At 36.6% G+C, this 14813-nt stretch overlaps 1 protein-coding gene across 1 annotated transcript in view; it reads right to left on the bottom strand.

Annotated features, from left to right (window-relative positions):
• The window catches only part of LOC124555153, a 725477-nt gene that overhangs the window by 110602 nt on the left and 600062 nt on the right, over nucleotides 1–14813 (bottom strand). Inside the window, exon 5 of the mRNA XM_047128972.1 lies at nucleotides 7305–7662. Within this exon, the coding sequence (XP_046984928.1) occupies nucleotides 7305–7662 (358 nt within the window). The remainder of the gene's footprint in view (nucleotides 1–7304; nucleotides 7663–14813) is intronic.

Genomic DNA, 14813 nt, shown 5'->3' with positions numbered 1-14813 from the left:
TACGTAAACAGAATACTTGCTCATCATTGTTTACTTTACTCTGATTGTAGTGTTATGTCACTCAACCTTACAACTATTCCTGCTATAAATAATGCTTCATGTGACCTTTCCTGATACCCATGTAGAATGTTATGCTCCTTAGAATACATTTATTTAATTTTATCGACTGTAACCTTTCCCAAACACATTCAGGCTCGTCCTCCAAACAAGGTGTTACCAGTCACATGTTGGTATGCAGATGTAAGACAGTAATATCTTTTTGAACATTTATCCTCTTTTTCAGAACCATCTTTGCTGCCAACCATACTCTAACTTTTCATCTCTCCTTCCGTTTTCTTCTTCAGCAAACATCTAAGTAATACTCAATTTCATTCTTTTGATTACTTTATTCTTATTGATTCAAATAACCTGTATTCCACATCGTTTGCAAAAGTTATTAGACCTTTTTACGTCTTGGTTTTTCTTTTCCTCTTAATTGTCATCACCTTGTATGCCAGAAATTACACTTCTGGAATAATTTTATTAGTTTAATCAAAGTTAGTTGTTCCAAAGTAGAAAGCTATCAGTAATTCCTCTGCTTGCAGAATTATCACTTCAGTTTATATTCTGTATGAGCTTTATTATGAAAAAGGACCTGAAAGAAATAACATAGTTGCATAAGTGAGATAATATCACAATTTAGATAATGGCTGTAATGTTCAGTAGAAGTTTTTATTAACTTCAGACTTCTGCAGAATAACTGAAAATATTGGCTCTGTGAATTGTAAATGAGGGTCCTAAAACTCATTTAAGATTTTTTTTCTCTTTAGGGGGCTCATACATCGTCTATAAATTTAAAAACTCAAGTGAAATATTGCACTACCAATAATGTTGACCAGCATGACACATGCATTGAATAGAATGTGTGACAGAAAAGGCAAACTCAGATGGAAGGAGAATTTCATTCCCTTCCAGAATCACTGACAATGGCCTAGGGAATTCTGTTACAGAAATGACTTGAAAACAGTTGTATTACGAAATTCGATTTGACAGAGACTGAATATCTTGAAAGTATACATAAAGATTGATGGTGGCAATGGTTACATCATATTTAGAAGTTTGCGGTTGCAGAGGGAACTTTGACAATAAAAACATATTGACAGTCACAGAAGCAGTATAATTGCAAAAAAATAAATTTTTTCATGCTATCTTAGAAAATTTTCATGAGACGTTCTGTGCATAATGGAGACTCACATACTGGTAGGTGTTGTGTGCTGGTCAAAGCAGTGTGTACTCAGTGTATATACATCTTCATAGAACAGTTCGTTTCTGATACTGAAAACAGTATTTAATTTAGAGAGTAGTTGACAGTTTCACTTAAATACAATGTAAAGAAGTGCTATTTTAAATGAACACTTCAATATTTTTTAGCTATACTCAGTATACACAGTCAACTGAATGATCTGCCTTGTAAAAAATACACTGTCTATTCCATTCCTTGAGCCATAATAGTTTTCCATCCATGAAATCATTAAGTCCATGATAGGTAGTAGGTTCATAAATCTGATTTCTCTCTCACTAAAACTGTCTCTCTCAGAGGGTGAATCAGTTTTCATTTATGGGTTCCCACTGTAAGCAGTTGTTTTTTAATCAGATATACTGAACTATTTAAAAAAACTAAATAGGTCTGTCATAAATTTATTGTCTAGGGGAAACGGTTTTGAACTAGTGGGTGGGGCAGAGGGTGAGAGGTTTGGCAGGGGTGGAATAAGACATTCCCTGTTGGATAATGGATCTCATTATGTCTTGTAAGTTCTGAAAATCATTTTGGGAGAGGGCTGTGTTATATCCGACGATGATGATGATGTGATAATAATAATAATAATAATATTATATATATTATATTATTATTATTATTATTGTCATAGGACACAATGATCTGGTGTAAGTCTTTCAACTGGGAGCCACTTCATCGACTTGTTTCCCTGAAGCAATGGCATCTGGTATACCTAGATAGTTATCCATTCAAATACTAACTGACTCTGATGGTGTTTACCTTCTGTGATTAATCAAGAACCAATGTATCCAACATGGCAAGCTACTGACTTATGTCTGATGATGAACCCTATCTGAAAACTGAGTTAAACTGTTCAACATTATGCAGTAATAGAGGATGAAAGAGTCATTCAGACAAAAAAAGAAAAAGATGCTGTAGATTGGAGTTACAATTTTCGTCAACTAGAGGAAATCATCAGCTGTAATGTACAAGAAGTAACAATGACTGAAAAGTGCACTGTAAAGGAGTACTACGTCACATGTTTTTAGCTATTTGTGAAGAAGCTTAATGCAGCCAAGGTAACATGCCAATGCTTATCCGAAGGAATTTCTGGTAGTTACTTAATGCATAATATTTGTAGGTTAATTTTGTTTTTGATGTTGTAATAAGTAATATAAAACTTTAACACTTTCAACATGTATTTTTTAAATACATGTGATGGTATAATTACAGAAGATGGGTCCTCATAAGTTCATGTCGAAACAACAAAAAGAATTAAATTTGATACTGAAAAAAGACAGACACTAGAATGATGAGAGACTCAGTGACAGGATGTACAAGTTGTGGGAAAATAAAAAAAAATGATAACTAAGAATAAATAATGGGTATATGTATGTTTTAAAAAGGCAAACAAAATAATAATAATGAAGACAACACCCATTACTGAAAATTTAAACATAATTGTTTATAAGAAAATTTTTGAACCATTTTTAAAGAACAATATAGATACTGAAGATTAACGAAATTGCAGTACTTAAAGTATGTGGTAGACAGCCTTATATAAATGTAAATTTGACCCTTGAAATATTTTCATAAAGTTTCAGATATAACAGAAAATAAAATCTGAGACTAGATCTCTTACTGTTTCAATGACAACATATGCCTATACAAACTTCTAATTAATGCAACAAACTTATAAACTAGTGCTCATAGAAAAAAATTGATAATCATTATTTCAGTAGTTTCGATTGTGTTAGTGATATAGCAGAGACAGTTTTGAACTATGACTGCTTAGTTTTAAATTATTTTGAAATGCATGCAATGTTAATTTATCAGTCAATTTAACTTGCAGTACTAAAAAGTGAAAAGAACATTCTTATTTAGGTGAATCTAAATTTATGATTTTTCGTCATTACAGTGATCACTAACTGAAAAAAATACCATTACAGTAATTTATATACAATAATTAAAAACGTCAAATAGGTATATCTGACCATGAAATGCAAACAATAGAAAAATTCTTGGGGGTTTTATGGTTGAAAATAAATGAAAGAAAATTGCAAATATATTATCTATGTAGAAATATTGACTGAGGCATTATTGTGCTATGCAAATTTTCTTTGAAAGTTGAGAAACAAATGTAACACATATCCATTCAAAATAATATAATAAATCCATATGCTCTAATGATAACACTTTCGTTCTAAATCTAATCTGAAATGATTATCATTTTATGATTCCCTTATCTCTTCCCTTCACAGAATTATTTTCATTTTCTCAGATGAATGTCTGTTTAATCAAGTAGTGTTTCATAACAAATAATAATGAGCATTATTCAAACCACATTATTTACTTGCTAAAGACTGCAGTTGCCATAAATAAGTATCTATAAAGCTCTGATCACTAGGAAGGTCTCCCTTGATTTTAGTTGGAGACAATACAGATATCATTTGCATACAGAAAAACAGTGAGTAAAGGTAGAAACTGTGATATGAGGAGGAATCAATTCATATACAAAAAAGACTTTAATAAAATAACTGAAGGTAGATACATTTGTTAGCCACCATCTCCCAAGGCAGTTTCAAAGTTACTAGTTATTGAAAATTTAAAAGATACTCTTTATCAAAAACGCATCATACCAAATCTACAATAACCTGTTATTTAGAAAAGGTTAATCTGAAAACATATTTTGTTACTTTTTTGCCTCATACTGAAACACAGCATGCAAACTCTCTCTCTCTCTATCTCTACTAATATATATATATATATATATATATATATATATATATATATATATATATATATATATATATATTACATTTTGGATTTCAAGTCCACACTAAATGAGAATAGCAGAACACATTTTACTCTTTCATTGGGATAGCAGCACATCAAAATGATTTGAATGCTACACACCTACTACATATTATGATTTCAGGTTGCTTCAGTCTGAATACTCAACCACAACTTTTGAAACCATGCAACAAAGCACAATCTTACGTGTTATGTTTTACTGTACCTAATTTATAGTACAGGAAATTAGTGTTGTCTTGTTACTTCATTAACACAACTTTGAAAGAAATCTGGAGTGACATACTGGTAGTCAGATAATGGTGATTCTCCTTCATGAACAGTTACCTGTATTGAGAGTCTAAAGGTTCTTCAGTAATTATTGTCACCAGTTAATAACTGTTTAGTGGAAAATGTGAAGAATTCCACAACATCTAGCCCATAAGTAAAACGATTTTCATTGTTGGACAATGTTTTTAGCTAAAATGATTTATATACATGCACACAATTTCATTATGCACTAAATATGTGGGGGACTGATGACCTTAGCTGTTTAGTCCCCCTTAAACATCCCAACAACCACCACCACTAAATATGTAGAAGTCCTGTTTATGGAATTTTTAAATTGTTATTTTTTTATATCTTGGCTGCATGTGTATGACATTTGCACATGATTTTATCTTTACGAATTTTGATGTAAGAACATAAAACAATCTCCTTATAAGTACATCTCGCAAAAAAATAAATTTGAATTTATATCCTCTGGGGATGTAAAAGGTGTTTTTAGTGAATTTCTGTTATCTTTTATACATTGATTCTCACAATATTTTGTAGTGCATAGAGAATACATGAAACTATTGCAGCAAAAATTACTGCTGCTGGAATTCATAAATCGTTTAAACAACCCAAGCTGGAGTGTTAGCTGATGGTTGAAAAACATTGAAGATCACAGTACATTTGCAATTTGTTATTTGGATGTACATGGAGACCAAAAATTTCTGAAATATTACAGTTACTTCAACCAAGAGAGATTTTCCGTTTGAACTGACATGCTACTGCATCTATAAACAAATGCTTTCACCTGTAGGAATGTGCAATTTCATGAGCTGGGACATTTTCGAGAAAAAAATATATATAATCGAAATACAGTCCCCCAAAATCCTACTACACAGGTTCCATGACAGTTTAACAACTCTGTATCATCTACCACAAAATTTATTGATATTGGCTACTAGTTATGAGAAATCACCTGGAATCATATGGCATGTGAAGGAAATATACTACTTAATGACAAATTTAGTTTTGGTTTTGTATGTCAAAGTATATATTAGTGATTGTAAGAATACTTCTAATACAATGTCTTAATGGTTACATGAACTGAACTAAATGTTACCATTCTCTTGTATGTTTTTTCTGACAATAATGTTGTTAAATATATTTTAGTACATAAATCTGTGTAATTAGTAAGATTTACAGATTACTCCTCTAGCTTATATTAAAGATAAGGAATTATTATTTAACACAGATGTTAAAAAATTAAAAATTATGTAAATATAATATGACTCAGAATCAATGTAATTCATCATTCATTGTAGGTGTTCTGTTTGGATAATGCTTTGTTTGATAGGTATAAGAGTAATCTTTTGAGAAACATATAGAGAAATAACCTTTTTATCTGTTACAGAAAAAACAAACAACTCTTATGCAAATATACATGACTTCACCACACATCATAAGGTGGCTCGCAGAGTACTTATGTAGATGCAGATTATTTACTCCATGTTGATGTGAAAAACATAGTGAGGAAACATGAGCTTTTATGAACAAAAATTACTTCATTAAAAGCTAGAGAGGAAGTACAAAAAAGGATATGTGTAGAAAGAAATTGTGGACTGTAATGGGAAAGAAAAGCTGCAACAAATATTCAGTCACCAGAGACCCAAAATAGACGAGAGTGGCAATTTTCAACAGCAGAATATCCCACTTGACTTCAAGTTTCACTTTCTTCAGGTATGTCCTTCATATTTTCAAAGAAGATTCCCACAAATTATAGTATTACTGCAGCTTTTGCCACATACAGTATCTTTATTTTCTCACTTTTCTGTTTTCAGATTTGAGAAGAAATGTTTGTTTTTAAAAACTCAGTATACAGAACTGGTCTCTTACTGTAGTTCCCACATAACTAGCTTTTATCTGAGTTTTGCCATTAGGTAATGTCAGCAGCTTGAATTATATGATTTTCAGACTCTTTTGCTCTTTCATTACAGCACATAATTGAAGCTCACAGAAATTTATTACCATAAGTGTGTTTTATATTGTCTCTCAAAAACCTACTGTAATTATTTAACTATGAGCATCAGGGCCATCTTGAGCAGGTTTACATAAAGAAATAACAGAAATGTCAGTAGTGGAACTTTGTGAGTTATGCTGGTTATGGTACTGAGCACTAAAAAAAAAAAAGTTCTAAGCTTCTAGAGGAGAAAATCATGCAGTGATACATTTATGTGAATTGGCACTGATTTATAACAAGCTTCAGCAATATCTAGTGCAAATCAAATAATAATAATAATCATGCAGTTATATCAGTTATAGCCAAGACACCAAACAAAGAACTACTTCAGGATTTAATTTTCAGAAGAATCGACATTTCTCATGTTCACAATAGCTCAAGCTTTCAGAAGAATCAACATTTCTCATGTTCACAATAGCTCTACGTAATCTGAAGTAAAATTTTGGACATGCGCAATCTCATTTTCTGACACTGATATAATCAACTGCATGACAGTTGAGAATCTGTGTTACTTTAATGTCTGTTTATTATGTGAGTTCCATGGTCTTTTATAATTATACACAGCTGAATACATTGTCTAAATATTTAATAGCACAAATTTTTTCTTTGAGATTTGCAGTAAAAAATAGGATCAGCTCAAATCTGTAAACAAGCCTTACTATGATATTCCAGGAACAGAAAGGAAGTAATTAAAATTATCAGAAGACTTTTATAAGAGTAAATAAGCAAAAAGAGTGAGAGTTTCAATAGAAAAAATTTCTACATCAACATACTCAACTTTGTAAGTGTCAAGTCCCTGATGCCAGATAATTCTGAATTTGGCCTTGGGGAAAGCAACTAAATAATTTTTTTCTGGAAGCTTGCAATATTTATGCAGTGCATAGCGTAATGAAGTGAAAAGGCCTGCTGTGTTACTAATACCACTGGCAAATCACGGCAGACCAGTCTTTTATGTCAGAAGATACTCACCATTCAACTGACGTGTGTTGAAGGTTTCAGTGGCTGTATTACTAAGCTCCAGATACAGTTCATTTGCTGCAGTGCCACTCTTGTCCATGGGTACCATGCCAATATTGGTAGCAGTAGGATCACTGTCACTGCCAAACGTTTTTGTGCTTGTAAGCAGGAGCGGAGTTTCCGGTGAATCTAATGGTCTGCTCCCCACAAATGAGCTCTCTAACCAGCAGAGTCGTCCACTGCCTCGTGGGCTGTGCCTGTTGCTGCTTGGCATGTTTTCATTTTGGCCATCCTTGACTCCAGAAACATAGTGGACAATGGCTGATGTCACTTCTTTTATAGATGTCTGGACTTCGGACAAATTTGAGACCTGAAAAGAAATATATTAGGTAAAACAATTGTGCATTTTTAAGGTACTTCACTCATATTTAGTTGCATGAGGTTCCAATGAAATGAGCTTATTTAGTCTTTTGCACAGTACATATTACAATTTTTGCCAATAACAGAGATCTTCATGGGTGTACAAAAGTCAGGAAATTCATTAGCAAAAACAAACAGTCCTTAGTTACTTCTTCTCTAACTTCATTGAACTATTGTTATTAAGTATTGGCCCATGCACATCAACTGCAATCACTTAATCTGGCATTTTTATATTAGACTGGCTACAAATGAATATCTCACGTAAGTCATGGAAAAGCAGCTACTTTAAAAAACGGCTTTTTTAATGTTTACTGTTAAGCTGCTTGTTGCAATATACTAATCCATAGTTTAAATGCTACTTAATGCCTGAGGAGGAACTACTAAGAGATTTCTAAAGAATGTGTATTTTTAATAACCAAACTGTGACAACTGTATACATCTACTCTTTTAATACGATTGTTGCATGTCAGTTATTGTAATTTAAGTATTTCAGTGACTGACTCACATATAAATGTAACTGAATGTGCGAATTTCACCAGTAGCCCCACTGCGTGAAATGCTACACTAAATTTGTACACACTTTTTACTGTCTGCATACGGTGAGTTTTAAATTATTTGTATAAGAAAAGACTTATTTTCAGAGATATCTCATTGTATATAATGTTTTATGAAACTGAAATATAGATCATGTGTAAGCCAGAAAACAACTGTGATTGTACAAGACTGTTGATAATTGAATGATCTAATAGGTTATGGAATGCAAGTAGTGAAGTCTCCAATCAGTTTTTTTTGTATGCCTTACATCTGCAACATCCATATATTTAACAATTACAGTACGGGTACTTCATACACCAAGTTAGGACTGTTGCAGCCAGATAAATTACACAACAAGTATATGCTATGCCTGTTCCATTGGCTCCTTAGTACTCAATATTCTAGTTGCGTTCACAGAAAAAATTAAAATATTTGCAAACCTTTTTCGATTTCCTTGAGTTCAGCATCTCATTCACTGTTGTGAGGTGCTGACTAAGCTTTTTTACGTGGTCTAAGGGAACAATACGAGGAACTCGATAGAGTGGTGGAAATATTGTCAAGGTCCTGATGCCAGCCAAAAATGTGTGTGTGTGTGTGTGTGTGTGTGTGAGAGAGAGAGAGAGAGAGAGAGAGAGAGAGAGAGAGAGCGAGAGAGAGAGAAAGATTTTGTGTGTAATGTGGGCAGTGACCAGTGATGTGATACAAATGAATAGTGTAAACGTATCTCTTTTAGATTAATTGTAAACTTCTTTGAATATCTATACAGGGTGGTCCACTGACCGTGACTGGGCCAAATATCTCACGAAATAAGTGTTAAACGAAAAAAACTGCAAAGAATGAAACTTGACTAGCATGAAGGGGGAAACCAGATGGCGCTGTGGTTGGTCTGCTAGATGGTGCTGCCATAGGTCAAACGGATATCAACTGCGTTTCTTTAAATCGGAACCCCCATTTTTTATTATATATTCGCGTAGTACGTAAAGAAATATGAATGTTTTAGTTGGACCACTCTTTTTTCTTTGTGATAGAGGGCGCTGTAATAGCCACAAACATATGGCTCACAGTTTTAGACGAACAGTTGGGAACAGGTAGGTTTTTTAAATTAAATAACAGAACGTAGGTACGTTTGAGCATTTTATTTCGGTTGTTCCAACGTTATACATGTAACTCTGTGATCTTATCATTTCTGAGAACGCATGCTGTTACAGCGTCATTACCTGTAAATACCACATTAATGCAATAAATGCTCAAAATGATGTCGGTCAACTTCAATGCATTTCACAATACGTGTAACGACATTCCTCTCAACGGTGAGTAGTTCACCTTCCGTAATGTTCGCATATGCATTGACAATGCGCTGACGCATGTTGTCAGGCGTTGTCGGTGGATCACGATAGCAAATATCCTTCGCCTGTCCCCACAGAAAGAAATCTGGGGACGTCAGACCCAGTGAACGTGAATGCCATGGTATGGTGCTTTGACGACCAATCCACCTGTCATGAAATATGTTATTCAGTACCGCTTCAACCGCACGCGAGCTATGTGCCGGACATCCACCATGTTGGAAGTACATCGCCATTCTGTCATGCAGTGAAATATCTTGTAGTAACATTGGTAGAACATTACGTAGGAAATCAGCATACATTGCACCATTTAGATTGCCATCGATAAAATGGGGGCCAATTATCCTTCCTCCCATAATGCCGCACCATACATTAACCCGCCAAGGTCGCTGATGTTCCACTTGTCGCAGCCATCGTGGATTTTCCGTTGCCCAATAGTGCATATTATGCCGGTTTACGTTACCGCTGTTGGTGAATGACGCTTCGTCGCTAAATAGAACGCGTGCAAAAAATCTGTCATCGTCCCGTAATTTCTCTTGTGCCCAGTGGCAGAACTGTATACGACGTCGCCATGCAATTCCTGGTGCATAGAAATATGGTACCGGTGCAATCGACGTTGATGTAGCATTCTCAACACCGACGTTTTTGAGATTCCCGATTCTCGCGCAATTTGTGTGCTACTGATGTACGGATTAGCATCAACAGCAGCTAAAACACCTACTTGGGCATCATCATTTGTTGCAGGTCGTGGTTGACGTTTCACATGTGGCTGAACACTTCCTGTTTCCTTAAATAACGTAACTATCTGGCGAACGGTCCGGACACTTGGATGATGTCGTCCAGGATACCGAGCAGCATACATAGCAGACAGCCGTTGGGCATTTTGATCACAATAGCCATACATCAACATGATATCGACCTTTTCCGCAATTGGTATACGGTCCATTTTAACACGTGTAATGTATCACAAAGCAAATATCGTCCGCACTGGCGGAATGTTACGCGATACCACGTACTTATACGTTTGTGACTATTACAGCACCATCTATCACAAAGCGAAAAAAGTGGTCCAACTAAAACATTCATATTTCTTTACGTACTACACGAATATATAATATACGTATACTACCGGCCATTAAAATTGCTACACCAAAAGAAATGCAGATGATAAACGGGTATTCATTGGACAAATATATAAAGCTAATCAAATGTGTATCACAGCATCTTCTTCCTGTCGGTGAAATTTCGCGTCTGTAGCATGTCATCTTCGTGGTGTAGCAATTTTAATGGCCAGTAGTGTAAAAGAATTTCATGATTCATGCAGTGAAATGCTTTTGAGATAACACAAAAAAATCCCAATGGGTGATGTTAAGTTATTCAGAGCATTTAATATTTGGTCAGTGAAAGCATGAATAACAGCATTTTCTGTTGAAAAGCCATTCTGAAAATCAAACCGACATTTTGTTAGTACTTCATTTTTACAAGTATGTAAAGCTACTCTCGAATGTACTACTTTATGAAGAATTTTGTATAAAGCTGTCAGAAGCGAGACTGGGCTGTAGTTGTTAGTGTCAAACCTATCCCACTTTTAATGCAATGGTTTAACAATAGCATATGCCAGTCTATCAAAAAAAATGCGTTCTTTCAGTGCGCTGCTACATATGTGCCTGAGAATCCTAGTTATCTGTTGGAAAAAAGTCTTTAGTACTCTGCTGGAAAAGCCATTAATTCCAGGTGAGCTTTTACTTTCGAGTGAATTTATTATTTTCGTAATTTCAGTAGGAGAGGTGGATTGAAATCCAGTTCTATCAAATTGCATGGGTATTGCTTCTTCCATATACAGCCTTGCATTTCCTAATGGACAGCTGGAACCTATTTTCTCTACAACACTTAAAAATGATTACTAAAATTATTTTCTGCTTCTGACTTTTCGTTAGGAAATTTTTCATTGAGTTTGATAGAAATATAGCCTTCCTGCGCACTTGGTTGCTTTTAACAATATTCCGAATTGTTTTAATTTTATTATCAAGGGTGCTAATCTAAGACATAATGCAAATACTTTTGAATTTTAACAACTTTTCTTAATACAGTGCAGTAGTTTTTCTTATGTTTGAGTGTTTTTGGATCATTACTGCTTCTAGCTATAAATTCCATTTCTGTTTTCTGTTTACAATATATTTTCAACCCTTTAGTAAGCCATAGCTTTTTAGATAGTTTCTTACCATTACGTTTCACTGTTTTCTTAGGGAAATTGTTTTCAAACAGGCTCACCGAGGTATCTTGAAACAGGTTAAATTCTGGATTAGTGAAGTATCTGAGCTTCACAAAGAGGGATATCCATTGATCCCCCCTCCCGCCTCCTCTCTCTCCACAGAAGTTAGTGTTAGCGGAGTGAAGCTTAGATTCTCATTCCCGCTGTTGTCTAGGTCACCAGAGGTGAAGCGCAAGCTTGGTGGTAGCGCAAGGTTGGGTGCAAAATAGGCTGCCCTTGTTTGAATGGAACCATCCTGGCACTTGCCTGAGGTGATTGAGGGAAATCATGGCCAATGTAAATCACAATGAGTCGGGAGTGGATCTAGTAGGGCGAGGATTACGTGGGTCATACCATTCCGCTTTTTTTTAAAAAAAAAAAAAAAACCCAAATAGAACTGTGCGGTTCTTAAATCTGGACAAATGAAGCTTTTCTAAAAGCAATTTTATTAAAACAAAATATAAATGATAATTAAAATCCTTGTACATATAAGTAGTGGTATCGTTCAAGAGTAAAATTACCGGATATAACATCCTTCAGCCGCAATGGCAGCTTCCAATCCTGTCCTGAAGCGATCGCACGCACTCTTTAAAACAGCGCTGTCCATATTCGCGAATGCTGCTTCGATAGCGGTGTGTAGAGACGCGACATTAGGGTGCCTCGTTTTCTTGGTAACTCTTTCGACTACGCTCCAAACATAGTAGTCGCGGGGATTCAAATCTGGGCTATTCGAGGGCCAGAACTACTTTGACCAGAATATGTCAATGTTTTGGACTAAATGGCTCGTAGGAGCTAGTATACCTTCCGGTGACAGACGTATTGTCTCCCCGAGGCCACAGTTACCATCCACGATTTCACGACATTCCTCAAAACTTGCAAATAAACTTCTTTCATGACGACTTGTCCCTTTTCAAAGAAACGTGGCAGCATGATATCACCCTCACTGGACACAACACTTAGGAAGTGAACCCAGGACTTCTCCGAAGCATTATACTTGGCCAGTATAACAGTCGATCTCGGGTACAGGAAGTAGGTGAACACCCAGCGCGAAGACTTTCGATAATCGCAGCTCTTCGGCTGTACTCAACACTTGTCCGTAATATCTGGGCCTTTTTGAGGATCTGACTGTGTACTAGCTGCCTATGGCTCTCAAGAACGCCAATCGCGACCACCGGCGGAACTACGATATGGCGCGAAATTCAAACTACCGACTATGTTAGACGTCAGTATGCATTAAATACTCACAGGCTACAGGTGGCAGCACTAGCAGTGGATGGTATATAATACGTATCTAGGGTACACGGGAAACAGCGCAGTCGTTGTCGTAATGTGGAAACGGAGCGATTTATCTGACGTACGAAAGGGCATGATCACTGGCTTTTGGGACAAGGGTGGAAGCATTTCCTAAACGACGAAGTTTGTGAAATATTCACATGCTGCCGTGGTTAAAGTACACCGTGCACGGCAAAATGACGCTATCCGAAACCAGCTCTTGAGGCAACTATGGTGCACCATGGGACGTAGATGACAGGGGTGAGCAACGGCTGCGGAGATGTCTACGGGAGAATAGACGTGCAACTTTGAGCAACTAACTGCTTAGATGAACCAGGGGGCTACCAACAACGTGTCCTCAACGATTGTTCAGCGAACATTACAAATGGGCCTCTGTAGCAGGCTCCTGGTTCAAGCACCCATAATGACTGATGTTCATCGGAGACAAAGGAGACAAAGGCTGGAATTGGCGTGTCAGTACCGGAGCTGGGCGTCCGCAGAGCGGCGACAGGTGGTCTTTTAAGATCAAGCACGTTTCATGTTTTAGTGGGATGAAACGTTTGACAGAAAACATCCTGCAACGACAGTGAGAACGGTCCATGCCGGAGGAAGGGGGCGTCATGGTCTGGGAAATGTTTTCGTGGCATTCCCTGGGTGATCTCGTCATTTTGGAAGAAGCAATGGATCAACACAGATATACATCTATCCTCGGAGACCGTGTTCATCCATAAGTGCAGTTTTTCTTCCTCAGCATGATGACGTCTACATGCAGGACAATGCAACGTCTCACACAGTTCGCACTGTACGTGCGTGGATCGAAGAGCATCAGGATGAGTTTATTGTACTCCCCTGGCCATCAGATTTTCCGGATTTAAACCCACTCGGGAATCTGTGGGACAACTCGATGAGGCTGTTTGTGCCATGAATCCTCAACCGAAAAACCTAGCGCAGCTGGCCACGGCAGTGGAGTCGGCATGGCTCCTCATCCCTGTCGATACCTCCCAGATCCTCAGTGTCTCTCTTTCTGCACATCTCACCGCGGACCGTGCTGCAAAGGGAAGTTATTCAGGATTTTGACAGGTGGTCACATTAATGTGACTGGACGGTGTATAAAGATCTTCCTATTAGAAGAACAGTGAAATCAGCCAGATTGAGATGGGTGAGGCTTGTGGTACGGATGAGTGATATGGAAGTAACTAAAAAGATATTGTGTGGAAATTCAGGGGGTCAAAGAAGGCGGTGTCGACAGAGCACGAGATGGATAGATGGAGTCATGGAGGACCTGCAGAAAATGAGGTGAAAGAGATGGAAAGCTCGAGCATTGAATAGGGATACCTGGCAGAGAATTGTTCAAGAAGCCAAGGTTCACTATGAACTTCAGGGCCACAAGAAGAAGAAACACTGAAAGCATGCCACAGCCGTACCTTCCATAATAGGGCGTTCAGTTCAGCGAGGATATGTCGTGTGTCCGTCAGAGACTAGATGATCTCTCTTAGTATTACCCATCATATTGAATGAAAAGTTTCAGCTATGTATCAGTGTAGATAATGGCGGACCAAAGAAAATATACATGTCCTTACTCATGGTGTCAGCATAGTGGCAGGTACATTCACACTTGGATCCTGTGACAATACTAGGCATAGACTTCAAATAAATATAGTCCATAGTTTAAAATTGCTGCGTTTTGATCGTAGAGATACT

The sequence above is a fragment of the Schistocerca americana genome, chromosome X (genome assembly GCF_021461395.2).
Source record: "Schistocerca americana isolate TAMUIC-IGC-003095 chromosome X, iqSchAmer2.1, whole genome shotgun sequence".
NCBI lineage: Eukaryota > Metazoa > Arthropoda > Insecta > Orthoptera > Acrididae > Schistocerca > Schistocerca americana.
Note: the sequence above shows the minus strand (reverse complement) of the source record. Positions and strands in the feature narration are given on the sequence as shown.